Consider the following 22,722-nt stretch of genomic DNA (forward strand, 5'->3'; position numbering starts at 1 on the left):
ATCTTTAAATTGTTTTGGACAGTATGGGCATTTTCATGATACTGATTTTTCCTGTCTATGTGCATGGAATATTTTTCCATTTGTGTCATCTCTGATTTCTTTGAGCAGTGGCTTGTAGTTCTCCTCGAAGAGGCTCTTCACTTCCTTTGTTAGCTGCATTCCTGGGTATTTTATTCTTTTTTGTGGAAATCGTGAATGGGAATTCATTCATGATTTGACTGTCATCTTGTCTGTTGTTGGTGTATAGGATTGCTAGCAATTTTCGCACATTCATTTTGTATCCTGAGATTTTGCTGAAGTGGCTAATCAGCTTAAGAAACTTTTGGGCTGAGACAATGTGATTTCCTAGATAAAGAATCATGTCATCTGCAGACAAAGATAGTTTTCACATCTTCCTTTACTCCTATTTAAATATGCTTTATTTCTTTCTCTTGCCTGACTGCCCTAGCCAGAGCTTCCAGTACTATGTTGAATAGAAATGCTGAGAGAGGGCAACCCTGTACTGGTTTTCAAGGGGAATGCTTCCAGATTTTGCCCATTCAACATGATACTGGCTGCGGCTTTGTCATATAAGGTTCTTATTACTTTGAGGTATGTTCCTTCAATCCCTAGTTTATTGAGAATTTTTAACACGAAGGGATGTTAAATTTTAATGAAGGTCTTTTCTGCATCTTTTGAGATAATCATGTACTTTCTGTCTTTAGTTCTGTTTATGTGATGAATCACTTTTATTAATTAGTGTATGTAGAACCAGTCTTGAATCCTGGGAATGAAACCAACTTGATCATGGTGGATAAGCCTTTTGATGTGCTGCTGAGTTTGGTTTGCAAGTATTTTGTTGAGGATTTTTGCATTGATGTTCATCAAGGATATTGATCTGAAATTTTCTTTTTTTGTTGTATCTCTGCCAAGTTTTGGTGTCAGGATGATGCTGGCCTCATGGAATGAGTTAGGAAGCATTTCCTTCTTTTAAATTTTTTAGAATGGTTTCAGTAGGAATGGTACCAGTTCTTCCTTGTTCCTCTTGTAGAATCCAGCTGTGAATCCATATAATCCTGGAATTATTTTGGTTGGTAGGTTATTAATTCCTGTCTCAATTTCAAAACTTGTTATTGGTCTATTCAGGGATTCAGTTTCTTCCTGGTTCAGTCTTCAGAGGGTGTATATGCCTAGGAATTTATCAATTTCTTCTAGAGTTTTTAGTTTATTTGCAGAGAGGTGTTCATAGTATTCTTTAATTATTGTTTGTATTTCTGTGGGGTCAGTGGTAATATCCCTCTTATAACTTCTGATTGTGTTTGATTCTTCTCTCTTTTCTTCTTTATTAGTCTAGCTAGTGGTATATCTATTATATTAATCTTTTTGAAAAAACCAGCTCCTAGATTGGCTCATTTATTGAAAGGTTTTTTGTGTCTCTATCTCCTTCATTTCAGCTCCAATATTGGTTATTTCTTGTCTTCTGCTAGCTTTGGGGTTTGTTTGCTCCTGGTTCTCTAGTTATTTTAGTTGTGATGTTAGTTGTTAACTTGAGATCTTTCTAGCTTTTTGATGTGAGCATTTAGTGCTATCAATTTCCTTCTTAGCACTGCTTTAGCTGTGTCCCAGAGATTCTGGTACATTGTATTGTTGTTCTCAGTTTCAAAGAACTTCTTGATTTCTGCCTTGATTTCATTATTAACCTGAAAGTCATTCAGGAGCAGATTGTTCAAATTTTATGTAGTTGTATGGTTTTGAGTGAATTTCTTAATCTTGAGTTCTTATTTTATTTTGTTGTGGTCTGAGAGACTTGGTTATGATTTCCATTCTTTTGCATTTACTGAGGAGTGTTTTGTTCCAGATTATCTGATCAATTTTAGAGGAAGTGCCATGAGATGGTGAGAAGAATATATATACTCTGTTGTTTTTGAGTAAAGAGTTCTGTAGATATCTATCAGGTACACTTGATCCAGAGCTGAGTTCAAGTCCTGAATGTCTCTGTTGATTTTTGTCTTGATAATCTGTCTAATATTGTCACTGGAGTGTTAAAGTCTCCCACTATTATTGCACGAGAGTCTAAGTCTCTTTGAGGGTCTCTAAGAACTCGCTTTATGAATCTGAGTGCTCCTGTATTGTGTGCATATATATTTAGGATAATTAGGTCTTCTTGTTGAATTGAACCATTTACTATTACCTAATGCTTTTCTTTGTCTTTTTTTTAATCTTTGTTGGTTTAAAGTATGTATTGTCAGATACTAAGAATGCAAGCTCTTCTCTTTCCGGTTTTCAGTTTGTTTGGCAAATTTCCCTCCATCGCTTTATTTTGAGCCTATGTGTGTCTCTGCATGTGAGATGGGTCTCTTGAAGACAGCATACACATGAGTCTTTGTTCTTTATCCAGCTTGCCATTCTGTGTCTTTTAATTGTGGCATTTAGCCCATTTACATTTGAGAGTAGTATTGTTATATATGGATTTGATCCTGCAATCATGATGCTAGCTCATTATTTTTCAGACTTGTTTATATGGTTGCTTCATAATGTCACTGGCCTGTATACTTCAGTGTTTTTTTGTAGTGGCTGGTAATGGTCTTTCCTTTCCATTTTTAGTGCTTCCTTCAGGATCTCTTGTAAAGCAGGTCTGGTGGTAATGAATTCTCTCAGCATTTGCTTGTATGAAAAGGATCTTATTTCTTCTTCATGTATGAAACTTAGTTTGGCCAGATATGAAATTTTGGGTTGAAAATTATTTTTTATGAATGCTGAATATAGGCTCCCAATCTCTTCTGGATTGTAGGATTTCTGTTGAGAGTTCCACTGTTAGTCTGATGGCCTTCCACTTTGTAGGCTACCTGGCCTTTTTCTCTGGCTGCCCTTACCATTTTTTTCTTTCATTTGACCTTGGAGAGTCTGATGATTATGTGTCTTGGGGATGATCTTCTCATGGACTATCTTACTGGGGGCCTCCATATTTCCTGAAATTGAATGTTGGCTTGTATTGCTAGGTTGGTGAAGTTCTCCTGGATGATATCCTGAAGTATGTTTTCCAAGTTGGTTCCATTCTTGTCTCGTTCAGGTACCCCAATCAGTCATAGATTCAGTCTGTTTACATAATCCCATATTTCTCAGATGTTTTGTTCATTTCTTTTCACTGTTTTCTGTTTTTATTGGCCTGTCTTATTTCAGAAAGGCAATCTTCAAGCTCTGAGATTCTTGCCTCCATTTGGTCTATTCTGCTATTAAAGCTTGTGATTGCATTGTGAAGTTCTTGTAGTATGTTTTTCAGCTCTATCAGGTAGGTTATGTTACTCTCTATACTGGCTATTTTGGATATCAGCTCCTGCATTGTTTTATCATGATTCTTAGCTTCTTTCCATTGGGTTACAACATGCTTCTTTAGCTCAATGAACTTCATTTTTATCCACATTCTGAAGACTACTTCCGTCATTTCAGCGATCTCAGCCTCAGCCCAGATCTGAACCATTGCTGGGCAGGTGTTGCAATTATTTGGAGGAAAGGGAGCATTCCGGTTTCTTTGTTTTTTCTTTTCTTTTCTTTCTTTTTTTTTTGTGCTAATTCTTTCTCATCTTTTTGGGCTTATCTGCCTCTGATCTTTGAGTTTGCTGACCTTTGGATTTTTTTGTGTGTTTTGTTGTTGCTGTTGTGTTTTATTTGTTTTTCTTTGAACAGTCTGGGCACTCTTCTGTAGGGCTGCTGTGGTTTGCTGTAGGTCTGCCCCAGACCCTAGTCACGTTGGTTTTTCCAGTACCTGGAGGTATCATCAGTGAAGGTTGTGAAACAGCAAATATGGCCACCTGCCCATTCCTCTGAAAGCTCTGTCCCAGGGGTTACTGACCTGTTGCTGGCCTGAATGTGCCTGTAGGAGGTGGATGGAGTTTCCAGTTGTAAGATCTCACCCAGTCAAGAGGAATGGAATCAGAGACCTGCTTAAAGATGCAGTCTGGCTGCATTTTGGTAGAGTAGCTGTGCTGTGTTGGGAATCCCTTCAGCCCCCAGCTGATTTGGGCTCTTCAAGGCCCACAGCCTGAACCTGCTAGGGTGCCCAAACAGTAAATGTCTGCCCCACCTACTGGGCACTCTGTCCCACGAAGAAATTAGAACTCTGTTGGCCATAGAACATGGGTGGGGCTGGCCAGAGGCCCTGGCTGGGAGGACCCACCCAGTGAGGAGGAATGGATCCGGGTCTGTTTAAAGAAGCAGTCTGGTCATGCCTCAACAAAACAGCTGTGCTGGGGAACTGTGCTGTAGAACTGCCTCTGCTCTGTTCAGTTTGGACTTTCCAGTGCCTGCAGGCTGGAAGCGCTGAGTTATCTAAACAACCAAGGTGATGACCCACCCCTCCTATGGGGCACTCTGTCCCAGGGAGACATCAGAGTTCTGTCCATAGAATACAGCTGGGTGGGGGTGGCTGGAGGCCCTAGCTGCGAGGTCCTGCCCAGTGAAGAGGAATAGATCAGGGTTATGGCTATTGTTTTGGCTGGCTTCATAGTATTTCATTGAGTTATCCTATTTGCCATTTCTTATTACTGAACATATTTTTCACCCTCTTAATATCCTCTTACTCCTAACACCCTCTTACTCCTACTCTTGTACACAGATTTTGGGTTACTATCAATAACACCATAAATGTTTTCTCCCTGTCTCATCCCTTATATCTCCATCAAAAGCAAATGCTGTCCTGAATGTTTATAATTATTATTCACTTATAAAGCTTAAAATTTTGTATCACGTATTATGTCTAAGGCATATGGTGTTTGATTTTACTTGCTTTAAAATTTCATTAGAAAATATGCCATATGCTTTTATTTGGTATTTACTTTTTAATTCAACATAATGTTATTAAGATTCATTCATGCTGTTGTATATGGTTGTCATTCACTTATTTTTCATTGCTCTCTAATATTATATTTTATTAGTACACTACAATTTATTTATCTGTCCTCCTGACTATGGCCATTTAGAATACTTAAAGTTTTTGCTATATGAACAGTGTTTCCTCCAAACATTTGTATGCATATCTCATGCATACATGTACTAATTCTGGAGGGATTTTTATATCTAGGAATAGAATTGTTGGACTGTAGGTATGCACATGTTCAGCTTTAAAATGCAATGCCAAAGGACGGTGGAAAGTGATGGTACTATCAGTAACATATAAGAAATTATGACAATAGGATGTTGGATAAATCCTATTTAATAGTTGACAATATCAGATTTCTTAATTTTTATAAATTGATTACATGTAAAATGATTTTCTAATTCTAGTCTTCGTTTATGTTTCCTGATTGTCAGAGAGACAGAGATTTTCTTTTCTTTCTTTCTTTCTTTCTTTCTTTCTTTCTTTCTTTCTTTCTTTCTTTCTTGAGACGGAGTCTCGCTCTGTCACACAGGCTGTAGTGCAGTGGCATGATCTCTGCTCACTGCAAGCTCCACCTCCTGGGTTCGCGGCATTCTCCTGCCTCAGTATCCCGAGTAGCTGGGACTACAGGCACCTGCCACTATGCCCAGCTAATTTTTTGTATTTTTAGTAGAGACGGGGTTTCACCATGTTAGCCGGGATAGTCTTGATCTCCTGACTTTGTGATCCACCCACCTTGACCTCTCAAAGTGCTGGGATTACAGGCGTGAGCCACCGGGCCTGACCAAGACTGATCATTTCTTTAGATGTTTCTATCTACATGTGTTGCATGTTTTGTGGTGTGACTTTTGTTCATTTTGTCATATTTGTTATTAATTTGTAGGCATTCTTTGTAATTTCTTGATATAAAATTTTGATCCTTAGTCAATTATATATTCCTGATTCATTTTCAATTATATGCGTGGCGAATATCTTCCCCAGATTACAGCTTGCTTTTTGTTTTACTTTTTTAAAGATGTTTTTTGATTAACCCAAGTTTCTTAATTTTACTCTAATTTTTATGTATTTTTTATGGTTATGTCTCTTTGTTAAGCCCTTCCCTACTCCAAAGCAGGAAGAAATTCACATTTATTTTATCACATGTTTTAATGTTTTGCTTTTGACATAAAGATCTTAAACTATATAGAGTTATTTTTGTGTAATGTGCATGGCAGGGGTACATATTTTTTTTTTTCTTATCAATAATCACTATTACTAGGTCCTTTTGCTGAACAGTCTCCTCTTTTCACAGTAATCTGCCATACCATCTTTGATAGACACTTAAGCTTAATTTATTTTTAGATCTCTTTCTATGGTCCCCCTTCTGAATACTGTCTTTTCAATTCTTGTATTTGGGTACTGGGTTCACAGGTGTCTATTACATTATTAACATATTTATTAAAAGAAAAATGTTAAATTACAGAGGGTCATGCATCGACCAATGACGAATGTGTCTCATGAATTAAATATTATGATTAATTCAAATCTGTGAGCCTGAGGGCCATTAAAAAGATAAAATAAATAAATAATGCTACAAAGAACAGTCTTATTCATGTTCTTTTTCTCCCTTTCTTGCCTAAGGACAAGATCCCAGGAATGAGGGAGCAAGTGTATACAAAATACTTTTAAAGGTTTTAACTGTGAAACTTAAATGCTTTCCAAAGGGACATACACATTACCCTTTGCGGCAAAGGGTCTAGCATTTAAATTCAGAGTTCTGGCCCTGGGGCATCCATTGTCCTGTCTTCTTTTGCTCCAGTCTCCTTCCTTACCACTTCCCCATCACACTGATCCTTGTCTAATCCCACTAAGAGGCAATATATTTCTTCTTTGGACCCTGTCTGTACCTGCTAAAGCAGCACCCACAGACTCTACTGCTAGTTGGCCAGATTAAAAGTAACAATGAAACAATTTCTGGCCTCACGTTGGTCTCCCTCTTTTCATTTTTATTACTGATGCACATTTTCTAGCTAGTTTGCTCTTTCCCCAGATATACTCACAGCTTGCTCTTAGGGTTGACTGGTTATAGCATTGCTCAGATGTCACCTTCCTCAGCAAGACCTTTCGAGACCACCCATTTAAAATGGCAACCCCTCACTCTCGATTCCCACTGTTTCCCTCCTGTGCTTTTTATTTCCATATAACTTATCACCACTTGTCTGTTTCCCCTTCATCAGAATTTGGAGCTTAGATCTCTTTTGTCCATGGGTGTATTCTCAGCATTTACAATACTTTAAACGTGACAGATGCTTTGTGAACGTTTGCGAATATTATTACAAACAAAGCACATAGATGTTGTTCAATATGTGTGTCGGATGAATGACTGAAGTCCAGAGGACTCAAGGAACCCACGATTATACTTAACATTTTTTGGCATCTGTCCCACTGGAGGTCCAGGGGTAGTTGAAGTCTCGGGTAGTCACACTGGAACTGCTGGCTGAAAGACAAAATTATTTTCAGAATCTAGCTTTTTTAGAAAGCTGTAATTTAACTTTGCTTTGATGCACAGAATTTTTAATCTATGTGACTTTGGGGAAATCTGAAATTGAAAATGTGCTTCCCTATGCAGGAATACTAGCTGGCATATTAAGCAAAAGCTCTGTAGGTTAATGCCAGCTTGTCACTGATTTGTATTCTTTTTCTGTTCTTGTCACAAACTCAGATCACTGAGAGTATTGTGAAGACTACTTTAATATTACCTTAAAATCCCTTGACAAATAAAAGGTACAATATAATAACAAATCATCACCCCTTATTTTTTAAGATTATAGAAATTGTCATATCAATATGTAGTCACCATAGAGTAACTCAAAACCAAGATATTAACAAACATCAAATGAAAAATACAGCTGTTTACTGAAACGTCAACATTATAGAAGCAGTAGTAACACTTGTGAGTGTGTTGTCTCTTTCCACTCATGGAGGAAAACCTTGCTGAACTCACGTTGAGGAGTAGTGTTTGGCCTCAAGGCACTCACATCTGCAAGGGTCACCGAAGACGTAGCTGGATATCCTATTTTGAAAATAAAATTCCCAAATTATTATATGTATTTACATTCATATGTTTAACTATGCCACTACATTTAAAAAGAACCTGGAATATTAGAGTTGGAAAGAATCTTAGCGAATAGCCTCATTTTATAAATGATGAAACTGAATCCAAAAGGAATAATATCCAATATCATTTCTTTGCTATTAACCCAGTTCTCCTAATTCTAAATGTATTATATTCATACTTTCAAAATATATTATATCGGTGTCTACCGTATGCCACTCTATTCCGCATGCTGGGGATATAGCAATAAACAATGAAGATAGGGTCCCTGCTCTCATGAAACTTACCTTATAGTGAATTTTCACAAATACAACTGTGAAAATATATCTTCACATACTAAATATGGTTTCATATTTACTTCAGTTGTTAGTTTGCAAAGTCATTTCTCCATCTTTATACTCCATAATTGTACATTCTCTTCCTTCCTCCTCACTCCTCCAAAATGAAAGACTGATTCATATTCATTTGAAAATACCTCTATATTTTAGAGCTATTATATATAGCAAGGTAGATTAAAGAAGAAGAAAAATATCCAACCACAGTCCGTTGAAATCATGTTTATATCTCTTGGAAAGAAAAATTTTGAGTACATTTTGTTTGTATTTCTCCTTTGTTCCAAAATGTATTTAAGGTGGTTTGTATCAATGTGCAATACAAGAATATAAAAGCAGAAAGGCAAAATAGGAACAAGGAAAATATAGTAGAAAAATTATGTTGAGTCCTGTTGAAACCTAAACAGGGATAGTGGACAAAGTGCATTTCCTGATGTCCTATGCTGTTAGTAGATGTGGGCCCCACCTTTGGTCTGACATTTCTGGTAGCAAATGCTAAGAAATAAACAGTAGAGGTTACATGATTGATGAATATAATAAGATAGAAACAGTATTATTATGAATAGCGAGAGAAAAAGTTATTCTTTTTGTTGTGATTAAAAAGAAACTTTTCCCCAGATCGTCATAAAAAGAATGCTGTATAATGTGTAAAGTATCCTATAAAATATCCTTACAGTATCATAGCCAGTATGTTCACTCATCCTCAAACTTTAGTTAGTGGTGAAGGGCAGCCAACTTTCCTGGTACCTCAAATATGTGAAAGGGCATGTCTTAAATAGAGAACATGGGCAATCAAATCAAATGAATAAGTTGGCATTGTGGTTTTTGCATTTATAAGTAGTTCACATTCAGAGGTCAGCAATGATAACTTTTTTTTTTTTTGCAAAGCAGCGTATCAATGAACTATAAAAAGATACTTACCCACCGTGACTCCATGATTAAAAGAGTCATACATACAAAATACTTAGAAGAGTGCGTGGCATTCAGTAAATGCTAAAAAGTATGTCTTAGAAACTGTAAAACAGGTCACTTGCAGTTTATCAGATGTTGTTAATACCAGCATATTCTAACTATAGGCCACTTGAATCTCCTGAGGAGTTCCACAATTGTCCCATTTTCCTTGGTCTTTTTGGAATAAAGTTGATCTAAGGTAACTCATTCCTTCTTCCTCAGCCTGGCTCAAGTCAAGAACTACATTCCAAAGTGTTGTACTAGAAAAGGGCTAATAGAAATAAAGTGTGTGATAGTAGGCTGGGGCATTAGCTTTGTGGTAGGGTAGTAACTTCTCACTGGCAGAATCATCTACAATTCTTTTCCTCTGCTATCCCACTGAGCCATCGGTACCAGATTCTTGTGCGGTAATTTTAACTTCTAGCTCACTGTCTCCCACCATTCATCAAAGGCTGTATTAATAGAAAAAAATGCACAAGATTGACTACGTAAAGCATATATTGATACTTTTGTAGATTGCTTTGAACTGAGTATTGAAACCACATTCCTAGTCACTGTGGAATTCCTCTTACATAATACTGAGGATTTTCCCATTGGCTGACACTAGATGACAGTCTAATACGATGCGGGGAGGGGTGGGGTTGCCATTGTTCACTTACAGTGAGAAAGTTCCTGGGACTGTGCTCCACCACGCCCTCTAGAGGAGGGTCTCCAGGCTGTCTCTGCATTAAGAGCAGCTGTGCTTCTGGACAACTGCCTTGTTATACCATTTTACAAATCTATGGATCACCAAGTGATTTATAATTTTATTTCTCTCATTGAGAAGACTTTGCTTTTTTCTCTCTGCAGCAATTCCTTCAGTTACCTCTTTTCAAAATTGTATTGTTATGTATTTTTAAAGTTACTTCATATTCCTTTTGGGACAAGACAAGGTAAAAATATAGAGAAGAAAATAAATAAATTAGGTATAAGTAATTTGAACACTGTGAGATACTAAGAGATATGACAGGCTCTTCCTAATGAATAAAGATAGTTCTTTCCTCCTTCCTCCCCTCCCTTCTCTCTCTCATGCTGAAATTAACCTCCAAAAGTATTTGCTGAGAGGCTTGGTAAGTAAATTCAAAGGAATTGTTTTTAACAGTGGTGCTATGATAACAATAGTCATAATGAGGATGATGAAAAAGATCTAGGAAATAAACATCAAAGAACTTAATATTTATTTGTAAACTACATGACCACTACCTAGAAATCTCAGTCTAAGAAGAAACTGCCAGCCGCCTTTAAAAATATATCTTACCTGCAAGCAACAGACATTTTCCTATGCCAGCCTGGTTGCCCACACTGGGGGCTGGCACTGACCAGGACATGTGATTTAATTCTGGCAGGAATCTCAGGAATCCTGATGAAGTACAACTTGATTGGGAATTTCATTTATATGAAAATGACTGGTTAAATGTTCTCTTCTGGAGGTCAGAAAATAATGTGACATAAGTCATTTCTCAAGGTTTACTGCAGGAGAAGGAGAACTCATTCATTTGATTCTACCTATTATGTTATTTAGGTACCTTGTTGAGGGAGAAACGTGCTGAGGAATGCATGCTGCCTTAATCCTTGTGTGACTATGTCTCTGCTCCAACTTAGACATCTATGTTGCTTTACCCTTCTGACACACAAGACTGTGGAGTACATTGAGGGCTGAATACATGCCAAGGGTGGGGAACAAAAGGATCAATGATACCTAGTCTCTTAGTCTCTTTCCCCAGGGAGCACAAAGTTATTTCGCTCGTATTGGTCTCCAGCTGAATATTCTTTAGACTTCCACTTGAGGGTCCGAACCAACTTGCACAGGTTATTGAGAGAATGATTCCTTTACTATGAGACTTCACTCATTATGTAGAATTCAGAGTTAAAGTTATTTAGAGAACTATGTAATTCCTAGATAAATTAAATCTACCCCTCTCTCTTCCACTTTACACTATGGTTCAAGGTTAAGGCCCCTTCATACTCCATGACCTGATCTCTAACAATCTTCACATAGTCCTCTCTTGCTACTCCCTGCATACATTCTTTCATTTGTTCAACCAATATCTGGAAGTCTCTATATTTCAGGCATTGTGCTTGGTACTGGGAATACTGCTTTCCTGGAGTTTAAGTTCACGGAGGAGATGGACATCAAGCAGAGGATCACGTAAGCCAATTCAAACACTAGAACATATTAAAGGGGGGATGGCTCACCCAGAGTCCCAGGAAAGCTTTCCCAAGGAATGTAGTGGGAGATTGTGGCCAGTGGAGGGAGGGTGGGAGCTTTCAGGCAGAGGGCATAGCCAGTGCAAAGGCCCAGTGTGTGGTCTCACATATCACGGACTAGTAATAGCCATTTCTGGCACCTGTCCATTCCAGGACTGGGCTTTTACAAACCCTCAGGGTGTTTTTTCCATGTGCTGAGTTGCACTGGATGTGAGAGCTAGGTGGGATGTTACCTGCCAAGGTGCATATCCAAGACATAAGCAGCAGCAGGAGAACAGTGATCAAACTGTGGCACAGGGTGCAGCAACACTGCTTATTTTTTAGGAGTTTTGTTTTGTTTTAAAAAGTCCCTTCTTAAAACCTGACCTGGAGATTCTGTAACTATATAAGAACATGTCTGACTGTCTCTTGATATCATGTAGAGAATTAAAAATATTTTATTTGCATTCCTCGTAGCCATGTTTTTGAAAGATTCATATTGATCATGTATTTTCAGATGTGAGAAAGCTTGCTTTGTACCTTTCATTTTAAGGCTAAGTTTGTATTTCACAACATAGCAAAATCTCTTCGATATTCAATAGTGTGTTCTAAATCATGAGATACTATATAGGCAAGTAAGATGCCAAACTCTGTGATAGGGAGTTGATGGCTTTGTTTGCTGATTGTTTATTCCTTCTTCAATGTGAATGTTTAGTATTATTAAATGTTGCAAGTATCCAGAGTTATACTATAATGACCCATGTCTCCAGGAAATAAGATGAAATTTAGAGGTAAACACTACTTCACACAAAATGTTTTGTTTATACTAGTTCAGAAATGGCCATGAGGTTGCATGAGGAGGTTTGAAGCCTTCCTGGCCCATTTCTATTTTAACTCTTTAAAAATTTTCTCACTAAAATAAAATAACGCCCCCCTTTTACGCTATCACTGGAAATTCAATTAAGTTAGAAGACAGCTCCAGTCAGTGCTGAATTGAGTGGGCAGACAGAAACATGTTCTAAAAGAGCTAATTTTGGTCATCTCCATATGACATCGTCAAGCAGAACTGAATCTCTTAATCTATACTCTTGCCAGTCTTCCTGGTGACCTAATTGCTAGAGAAAGGAAAGGTAGAGGAAGGCTAGAAGATCTATGTTTGGCTAACTTTTGGGAAATGCTGAAATATTTTCCAAACAACATAGATTTTAAAGATAATTTAATATGGACCTACTATATGACAAATAAAAGAAGCAAGTGAGCAGTTGCAAAGTAGCATAAGGGGAGCATAAAGGATATACTGGTAACTTAAAAAAAGAGAGAAATAAATTTGGTCATTGTTTCCTTCTTCAAGGAATTAAAAATTACAAATAAAGGTCTTGATTTATTTTGAGATGGTTTTTGCTTACTAGACTCATGACATTTCTTCTCAGACTGGACAGTATGAGTCGTACCTTCATTTTTGTTTTTTATACACTTTCACATTTGATTCTCATAATAATCATATGAACCAGATAATGTTACTCTCATTTATTTAAGACAAGGAAACTACTACAGAGGTGAAATTGTCACAGGATCCTTGGGGTGTTGCTTTGCCAGCCAGAAATTCTGGGGCCAGTGGTGTCTTCTGCCTGGGTATTGCTCACACTTCTGGGCTTGTTCCACCCACTTGGTTCGGCAGGCTGTGCTTGGTCTGTGCTACCAGCCTGGATCCCACACCTGCCAAGGGTGAGCCAGGTGCAGAGCAGTAAGGGGTGTGTGAACGAGTCAGCGTGGGGTCTGGCCACTGCACACAGCCAGGCACACTGTCTGCTGAGGCAGAGTGGGAAGCTCCAGGCTCCAGCATGGGTGCTGACTCTTGTGTGAGGCTGCTGCTGGACCAGATGTATTGCAAGCGGTTTCTGCTGTGGTCACTGGTGTCTGGACAAGGGGAACACTGTGGCACCTGAAAGCTTAGAGATGCCAGGAACTGTAGAGCTCCAAAGAGGGTGTTACAGATCTGGCTCAGGGGGCCTTAGGTCTGGGCTCCCCAAAGGGCCACAGCTCTTCTCTCTTTCTCATTGCTTGCAATGTGGTGAGCAGGTGGGAGGTGTGTTTCAGCCCGGTTTATGTTACAACTATTTCAGTCCCGTTGTTCAGTAGGTCCCGAGTTCTTGTCTCACCTCCAAGAAGAATGAGGTATGCAGACAACTGGAGGGTGAGCAAGGTGGAGAGGAGCTTCACTGAGCCACAGAACAGCTCTCAGGAGACCTGAAGTGGGTAGTTCCTTTCCACAGGCAGGCTCTCCAAGTGAGTGTCCCGCTCTCAGTGGAGAGGAGACCTGTAGTGGGTAGCTCCTTTCTGCCGGCAAGTGGTCTGGACGAGGAGACCCATAGTGGGTAGCTCCCTCTCACAGCTGGTAGTCTTGACTTCTGTCTGAGTCTGACTGAGTCCCCAGTTTTTCATGGGATTAGAAGGGAGAAAGCGCATGGTGATTGGTCCATGGATGGCCATAGGCGGGCCTGGAAAAAGCATTATCCAGTTGATCCAATGGTCATCAGTGAAGTTATCACTCATATCCATGGACTTCACCTGGAACTGGCAGCCCAGCTCCCAGGCTTCAGGCCATCCCTAGCCTGAAGGTGAGGTTTCACTGGGGACCTACGCCTTTCCATTCAGGAACCTAGTCAGCCTCCCACTGTCATCATGCCTTCCATAGCCCAGGCTGTTTGCACCAAAGGGCACCTGCAGACCTGCATCCAGCTGCCCTTAGCCCACCCCCACCTGCTGCCTTCCTCCTGTGCTCCTTGGTGCCCAAAGTCCAGAGGGGGCCAAGGTGGGGGATTGGTGTATGAGTGCTGCCCCAAGCATGCACACACCTGGCCAGGTTGCGACAGTGCCTGGGCTGAACCTCGACCTTGCTCCGAAATTGGAGCAGGTGCTAGGAGTAGCAAGAGTCCAGGGAGTGGAAGAAGGCCCTTCTGAGTCTGCAGAAGTGGGGGTGTTCCCAGCCCCCGAGAGGCCTGGGATGCCAGGGTACGGAACTGCAGCTGGGTGGCTACAGCTGCCCTGAGAGCCCAGGGCTCCTACCCCACCAAGTCAGTAGGGGGCAGGCTCCTTCCTGTTCCCAGCCTCCGGGGGTTCCACAGTCCCAGTCACGCCTCCCTCGCTGCAGCTGGCATCCTCACAGCAGCTAGTCCAGTCGGGCAGCTGCTGCCATCAGAATGACTTGCTGTAGGCTACAGAGCCTGTAAGTGGCAGAGACAGGAACTGAACCCAAGCCTGTCTGACACTAAAGACTATATTTATTCCATTCTGGTGGCCTTATAACTGTAGTTAGCCTTACTGCAGCATGCATCATCAGAACCAGGGCCTAGTTATGGGAGAGCTCACTCATGATGTCTAGCATACAACCGCCCAGAATAGCAGGCCTTTGGTAGCTTCTCTTCCTGTCCCACCATCACCTTTCAGCTTCCTGTCATAAGACTACGCAGACGTCAGCCCTAGTCAGATGGCTTTTTTAAAGGGAGATATCCTCTGCATTCCCTAAAGCCTTCCTTTGTTAATCTCTTTTTTTTGTACTTAAAAAAATTCTCCATTTAAAAAACATTTACCGAATTATCAACACATTGATAACCATGTGTTATCATTGCTCTAGGTGGTACAGCTATGTCAGTAGACAAATAAGATAAAAAACACTGCCCTCATCAGATTTACGTTTTTTGTGTGGAGAGGAGCCAAACAGGTAACTTATAGACGGTGTTAAAATGTGCTATGGAGAAAATACAGCCAAAAAAGGAGAACAAGAAGTGGAGTGGGAGGCAGCTGCAATTTAAAATTGGATGGTCATGGAGTACCTCATCGATAAGGTGACATTTGAACCAAAATTTCGAGAAGATGAGGGTGTGATCCATATAGATATTTGGGGGAAGAAGTTTTCAGGCATAGGAAATAAGGTCAAAAGGCCCTGAGATGAGAGAAACCCTGTCATGCTAAAGAAAAAGCTAGGAGGCCAGCTTGACTGAGCAAAGCAAGAGAAGGGAGAGTGCAACAAGTAGGGTATAATGTGGCTTTTTATGCTAACTGTAGATTTCTGCTCCTCTTTACTGCCCGCTTCCCTCCTCCCCTCACTAGACCTTGGTCCTTGTGAGCCTGGTTTTGTTTACATCAGTATCTGTCTCAAGTGGATACACATAATTCTAAACCTAGATTATTTGCTTTTATTCTAAACCTATATTATTTTTATTAAAACACACACACACACACACACACACACACACACATACATACCCCTTAGACAAAGACAGACTGGTTAATCAGCCATTCTATTTCCTACTTTGGGTTCTTACTGTATTTCCGAATGGATTTAGAGGGTCTAATAATAGAATACAACATGTTAACACTTACTGTGAACCAAGTGCTATGTAGGTATTTTGTTTGCTTAGTCTCTTCTGCTGCTTTTAATCACCCTTAGAGGAAGGAACCACCCACACGAAAACTTTCCCTTTTCTCCATTCTCCTGTCTCCCTTCATATTCCTCAAGCATCCTCACCTTTGGTCAATGCTTCTAGAACTCAGTGTTTATTTTCCATCCATCACACTATTGCTAAGAACTACAGCTTTCTGTGGATCCTCTCAGTGCGTTAACCATCACCTCATCATGTTTGCTTCATTTTCACTTTATTTCCTTTAACTCTTCAATGGACCATGCAGAATAAAATTTTTAAATGGAATCCTTGTACCTTCATTTCAGATGAGGTTCCAAAGGTTAAGAACCATAGCACAGGGCACAAGCCACCTCACATTGAAAGCAGGGTTCTAGCCCACCTATGCAGGACATGTGAGGCAGTGTGGAGTGGGACCTGTCAGTGCTGGTCTATCATCAACCTCAAAGCTGTGTGATGGAGTGGGAGCAGCGTGGCTAAGTGTTCCTTTGAAGGGTCCTGTGCATCAGGCCCTCCCTCATGGAGAAGATGAAGAAGAATCCGCTCCTTCACTTTAGACCAAGTAAAGTGTGGATCTGGGAGAACTACTGAGATCTCTTGACCTGTGTGTCCTGCAATTTAGGACAAAGGGGCATGGTGCCTTACTCAGGCTGGAGAGGCTACATGAGGAGTCCATGGTTGGTTAGCAGCTCTGAATGGGCACGGAGAAGAGAGACAGGGCCACACTGGTGAAGAGGAGCACTTTCTCCATAGGGTAGGCAAAGGTGCATATTTTTCCAGACATAATAGGGTGCCATGAAAATAATCTCACTCAGGAAGAACACCTAGAGGAGCAAAGAAGCCCCCAAGAGGAGCTGACCTTCAGAAGTTTAGAGGCTGCAGGGAGAAGCAAGCAGAAGACCAGAAGAGAGGCATGGCCTGCACCAAGGGAAGCAGTCAGAGGACAGTCAGGGATTTCTGAAAAACTTGCCAGAGTGCCCCATGAAGTCAATATGGCAGTTTTTATTCTCCTCATCCAGGGGACACCTAAGTCAGATTACAGCCAGCCTATTAAGGAAGGTCCTTCCTTACCTACCTCTCCCTTCTTCTTCTTATGCCATTCCCCATAAAGAGGGGCCCAAGCCAGCAGCTAGGAGTGGAGGAGAGGATGGAGCCAGGCCAGGGAATCAGAGACATTCCCTGTCTCTTCCCTACCCCCACCTCACATATCCCAGTCTTTCCAAGTTGAGTTAGACCCACACTTGGGGGAAGGGAGAGGAAAGAAGTTCTGGACTAAATTCACTTTTTTGAGTTTTGAGATTACGTTTGACAAGAGTTTTTAATTACTGACACAGTCTGTTCTTGAGGCTGAAAGGGACCAGATGACATTTATTGTATGAAAATTACCAAAAAAAGCGAAGTAATCTGTTGGAAATTTCTTTTAGAGGCCAAGAAAAAATTATTCAATAGATCTCATCTGAACAGAGAAGAATGGAAAAAGTAAAAATTATTTTTTGCTAACCTACCCAGTTTAGCTTATTTAATCAACAAAGTACAAAGGTAAAAGTTATTTGTAAGTTTCAAGCTGCTGGTTAACTTATCTGGTTAGTCAGACGCTGTCATCTAAGATTTGACCTTACTCCAATGTAAAACTGAACCTAAAAATTTAACTTATTTTCTAAAATCGAAATATTTCCATTTGGCCTTTCATTCTATCACTACAGCACCTATTGGCATAGCACAGACTTAGACTTATCCATCTAGTTTCTGGACAAATGTGTGATTGCTCTCCATCAATTTACCTGCAGCACAAAGAACCTTTAAGCACAGTAGTGACATTAACTGGATGATACAGGCCTTCAACCACATCTAAACACATATGAATCAGCCTCATCAATCTGTGTGGTCAGGATAACGTGGGCACTGACCTTCAACCCAGCATAAAGGAGACATGTGGTGTGAAACCTAAACCTAAACCCTGCATAAAATTGGTTTCATGTGGGAGGCAGATTGTTCAGGACATGTGCTGACTAAATGGGGAATAATAATGTGTATTGCTGGATTACTGGTCCAGAAAGGGTTTCAGGACTCCCTTGGGGAAGATGACAGTAAGCAGGACAGAACTCATCACGCATCATGTGGTGAACTTGTAGATACTCAATAATTATGAAATAAACTGAAAAATAGGTCATCCACTAGCTTTTACCCTGAGGAACCTCACCCCAAAGGGGAATAACTGAATAAACAAATATGCAGTGTAAACTAGTCGTCAAGAAGACTGAGCTTGACTTACAGGTGACAGATAAAGAAAAAAGAGAAATCCTTTTAACAGTCTGTTTTGTGTGCCCCAGGTGGAAGGTGGTGAAAAAGATACGATAAACAGAATTTCCTAGGATTCAAGGAAAAGCATTGGAGTTTTGTATGGATTCTGTAGATTCATACCTACAGTGAGAATTATATGATAAAAGTGTTGATGGTGGTGGGGGGGCGGCTGGGCTACAAATGAAGGAGGGGTTTCTTTAATTTATTTCCAACTGAGGAAATGTTAGCTTCACTCTCAGATGCTGCATGTCTCAGGAAAACACTGGTCTAAAAAAGGGAGAGATTAATGTAAGCATAGCTGTCATGTTTGACCTTTTCCTGAGACCTATAACAGCTTCACACTAGAAGGGATTTATTCAGTGTCTAAAGACATTTATTCAGCACCAACCATGTACTCTCTGACAGTAGGACTCAAGGTCTGAAGTCTGTCTGGGCTCAATACTGGCTCATCTACTTTCTGCTTGACTTTGAGTGAGTTACTTAACCTCTTTGTGCCTCAGTATCTTCATCTGTAAAGTGGGATAATAATAGTACCTAAGTAATTGTGTTGTTGGCAGGATTCAATGAGAAAATACTTTTACTAGTTTAGAACAGTCCATGCATATTGGAGGCAACCAACAAATATTAATATTTTTGCCTAGTGTTATTATACAATCATGTCAGTTGGTAAACATTTTTATGTAATTGCTAGGAAAAAAATAGAAAGGTCCTTGTATGATTGTTCTCTGAAAACCTTTTATTTAGCCCCTGCATTTATGCAAACAATCCTGGTAGGCCTCCTGTTGCAGCACTCTCCATTTCTACCAATGCCCATTCTAGTTCAGACCATATCACTTTTTTAACCACCTTTGTGATCACGGAAAATAAACTTAAACCACTTTAAATCTATATCATTTCGTCTTCTTGCTGTCTGCTCTTGCAACTATCACCTACCATATACATAGCTTCTGTTTTCCTGACATTTTCCCACATACTAAAAAAGCCATACTGGCTATTTGTTGTTCAGATCACAGCCCCAATTCATAGCCCATTAGTTGACATTTAAACACAGTAGTGACATTAACTGGACAACACAGGCCTTCAGCTACATCTAAACACATTTGAGTCAGCCTCATCAATCTGCGTGGTTAGGATAACGTGGGCACTGACCTTCAGCCCAGCATAAAGGAGACATGTTGGGCTGTGGGCTATGAACTGGGGCTAAATGAGTTGAAGCCCATCTTTACTTTGTTCCACCCCACCTAATCAACCCTTAGCCTTCTCCCAACAAGCAATGTCAGAACTCCTGCTTGTCTTCTCATGTCCTGCGCTCATTTTGTTTTATGTCTTTGCTTATGATGAGAATGTGAAGATCCATTTCTCATCTTTCTTCTACCTGAGTCAGTATTTTCTTCCAGACCCTGTGTGAAGACTTCCCTGATTCCCCTTCCTTTCCCCCAGCACTCACTGACTTTTCTTACTTTTCAGCAGCAGATACATATTGATAACGGCAGAAACTACTGAACAGCAATTGAGGTGCCCTGTTGGCACCTGAACACAGGCATGGCATGACTAGCAAAGGGGTCAGAAGTTGCTGTCACAAACAAATCACTGGAGCCTTGTCACTGCCTTGGAGACTCTCTCTGGCATTCCCCTGTTAACATTAGAATCCAATACCCCTATCAACTGCTGAACTTCTGATTTACTTTCTTCTAATCTCATCTAGTGACATGTCTTCTGGGTTGATCCCCCACCATTTCTGACATTTTTACTCATAAATCAGTAGTTTTGTTGCATCCCCTGGGCAGTTGCTTCCTTTAGTCTGTGCCTCTCAGTGCATGATCATCCACTTGGCAAGGATCAGTTCTGTCTACATGGGGTGCTGGCTGAGGATTAGAGGCAGACTGGACCTAGTGTTTTACTCTAAGAACCCAGGAGTAGAAAGACCCAGATAGTGAGGACCAGCTAAGTCATTAGAAAGGGCTTAATATTAAAATCAACATCATCAGGTCTAAGGGTCATGTGCAGACGTAACAATAGGAGGCAGAGCGAAAGGGACTGGTGGGCAGTAAAATAGGAGGCAAGGCAAATGGGTCACACAGGATTATAAGCTCTGTAAGCAATAGGAGCCCTGTCTGTCTTGTTCATCACTGTATCCGAGCACCTCAAAAGTCCCTGACACATTGTAGGCACTCCATACTTAAGAGTTTCATGAACAAGTGTCTTGGATGATTGCCACACCGGGTTGGCATCTCTTAGGCTACACAACAGTTAGCTGAGTCATAGCCAGTGAATTGAAAGGCACAGGGCTCTCTCCTCAAGGCTATGGAAGCTCCTGAATTGTGTCTGCACAGCCCCACCCTGGATTCATCAAGTGTCTCTGATTGTTCCACATGGACTTGTCTCATCTCGCCACTTAGCTTGTCAGCCTGTCTTCCTTGAACTGCACTGAGAATGCAGTTGGGACTCAGCAAACACTAATTGGTTCAGGTTGAACTGAGCTGGGCTTCCCTGGATAACTCTTGCAGTTTGTTATGAGTTATTAAGTTCTCCTCCCCTCATTAAAGAATATTGCTTTCATGACCTTCAACATTTGTTTAAAAAATATCCTTTCATCGAGGAAAAAATAAGAACTGGATGCTTGCAGCCAGACATGTAGCTTCGTAATGATGACTGGATTATAAAGCTCATTACATCTTAGAATTTGGAACGAAACCACAGCCTTTGAAGTTGGTTTCCATGACATGCTTCATCTCGCTTCCTTTCTTCAAAGAACATGCAAAGGTGAATCCTACCAGCTTCTGAGGCAGGAAGTCATCGTGTGATTTCGCAATTACCCTCCAGTTTGCCAAGACAAAATTTGGATTTTTCAATAGTAATTCAGTGATTATTCCAAAAAGATAAGTTTATTTAGACATAATCTGCCACTGGTTTAACATGAGTTTTATTGACATAAAAAATCAAACAGAAAATTATTCCACACATAAACTATTGTTGCCATCTTGACAGAAATCCAGATTGATTTTGAAAATTAAGAGATACCTACTGTAATTACACCTAAGCCTTGATCTGAAACAAGGCTTCTTGGCCTTGGCACTATTGACATTTTGAACCAAATGATTATTTGTTGTGAGGGCTGTTTTGGCTTGTGTTGCACAATGTTTAGCAGCATCCCAGGCCTCTATGCACTAGATGCCAGTAGCACCCTCCCACCCTCTTTGTGACAACCAAAAATGTCTCCAGGCACTACCAAAGGTCCTCTGGAGTGGCAAAATTACTCTGGTTGACAACCACTTATCTAACACAACCCTCAGGTCCAGTGTGGTAGAACCTCATTTTACGGAGGTCTTTTGATTCTGCACAGACTTCCCAACTATATCGTCTTAGTGTGATAGTAGGTCAGGTAGCATTTTCCCCCCTGCTTTTAAACAAATATGGTACTTGACTGTGCTTTCTTTCCTTCATTAATACTAAACCTATATTAAATTGTAGGCTTCTTAAGTGTAACAACTGCTTTCTTTTGCTTTGAATTTTGTCACAGAAGTATGAACTGTGTTTGTAAGCACTGATATAAGCACTTAGTGTATGTAGACTAACCCCATAAAAACTTAACTAGAAGAAATTCATGTCTGCTTTTAACTAGCAGAATATAAATGCTATGAGGACATTCTTTTTTTTTTCAGTTTTGTTCATTGCTGTATTCACAGCACCTACAAGAGTACCTGATAGGTAGGTGCTCAATAAATATTTGATGAATGAGTTATATCACTTTCTTTCTAAAATAAAGTGGAATGAGGTCCTTCCCCCGTTTCATAAAGGATAGCATTTGGAGTCCTTAAACTGGGGATCAAAGCTCTGTTTAGTTTGCATTTTCCAGTCTTCATCCCTGCTTTTTTAATACACAATACCACCTCTTTGATCCAAGCTTATCTACTGATGCTTTCTCAAATGCCCATAAACATCTTTGTCACTGCACAACTGCTCACTTTGTTTTCTCTGTTTAGAATGTTCTTTCAAGCTCTCCACTGAGTCAAACATATACAATATATACTTGAAAGGTCGAGTTATTTCATGTCTCCCAGGTAACGTTTTCTGAGCCCATGAACTCATAAAGAACTTTCAAAGCCTAATACTTACGGGTTTGTACCTCCCCCTGGGCATTTTAATTCTGTAAAGTACACCACCTTTCATCTTACTATTTTGAATTATTGTTTTTATGTGTGTATACCTTCTCTTCCAAGTAGATGCAACCTTCCTGAAGGCAGAAATATATTTTTATCTTTTTTCTTTAGCATTAAATAGTCTATTAAATAACATCTACACAGTGAAGGGACCTTATTGTTATTAATTCTTTCATTCATTCGGTTAGTTATTCAACTAATAGTTTTTGACTGCCTACTCTGTGCTAGGAGGCAAAACAAATACGGTTCCTGTTCTCATGATACGTTTGGGCCAACTGGAGAAAAAGTGGTATCTAATGTAGTGAGAACTAAATTTAGTCATAAGACTGTGGTGTGAATGCAAAACACTGTCACTTACTAGGTATGTGATCATGTAAGCTCTCAG

General features: G+C 40.1%; 1 protein-coding gene across 1 annotated transcript in view; it reads right to left on the reverse strand.

Moving 5' to 3' along the window:
• CD96 (CD96 molecule) overlaps positions 1-22,722 on the reverse strand; it is a 113,861-nt gene that overhangs the window by 31,624 nt on the left and 59,515 nt on the right. Inside the window, exons 9-10 of the mRNA XM_011969735.1 lie at positions 7,836-7,904; positions 7,257-7,328 (exon numbers count right to left, since the gene is read on the reverse strand). Coding sequence (XP_011825125.1) covers positions 7,257-7,328; positions 7,836-7,904 — 141 coding nt within the window. The remainder of the gene's footprint in view (positions 1-7,256; positions 7,329-7,835; positions 7,905-22,722) is intronic.

Source organism: Mandrillus leucophaeus, unplaced genomic scaffold (genome assembly GCF_000951045.1).
Source record: "Mandrillus leucophaeus isolate KB7577 unplaced genomic scaffold, Mleu.le_1.0 Scaffold900, whole genome shotgun sequence".
NCBI classification, from domain to species: Eukaryota; Metazoa; Chordata; class Mammalia; order Primates; family Cercopithecidae; genus Mandrillus; species Mandrillus leucophaeus.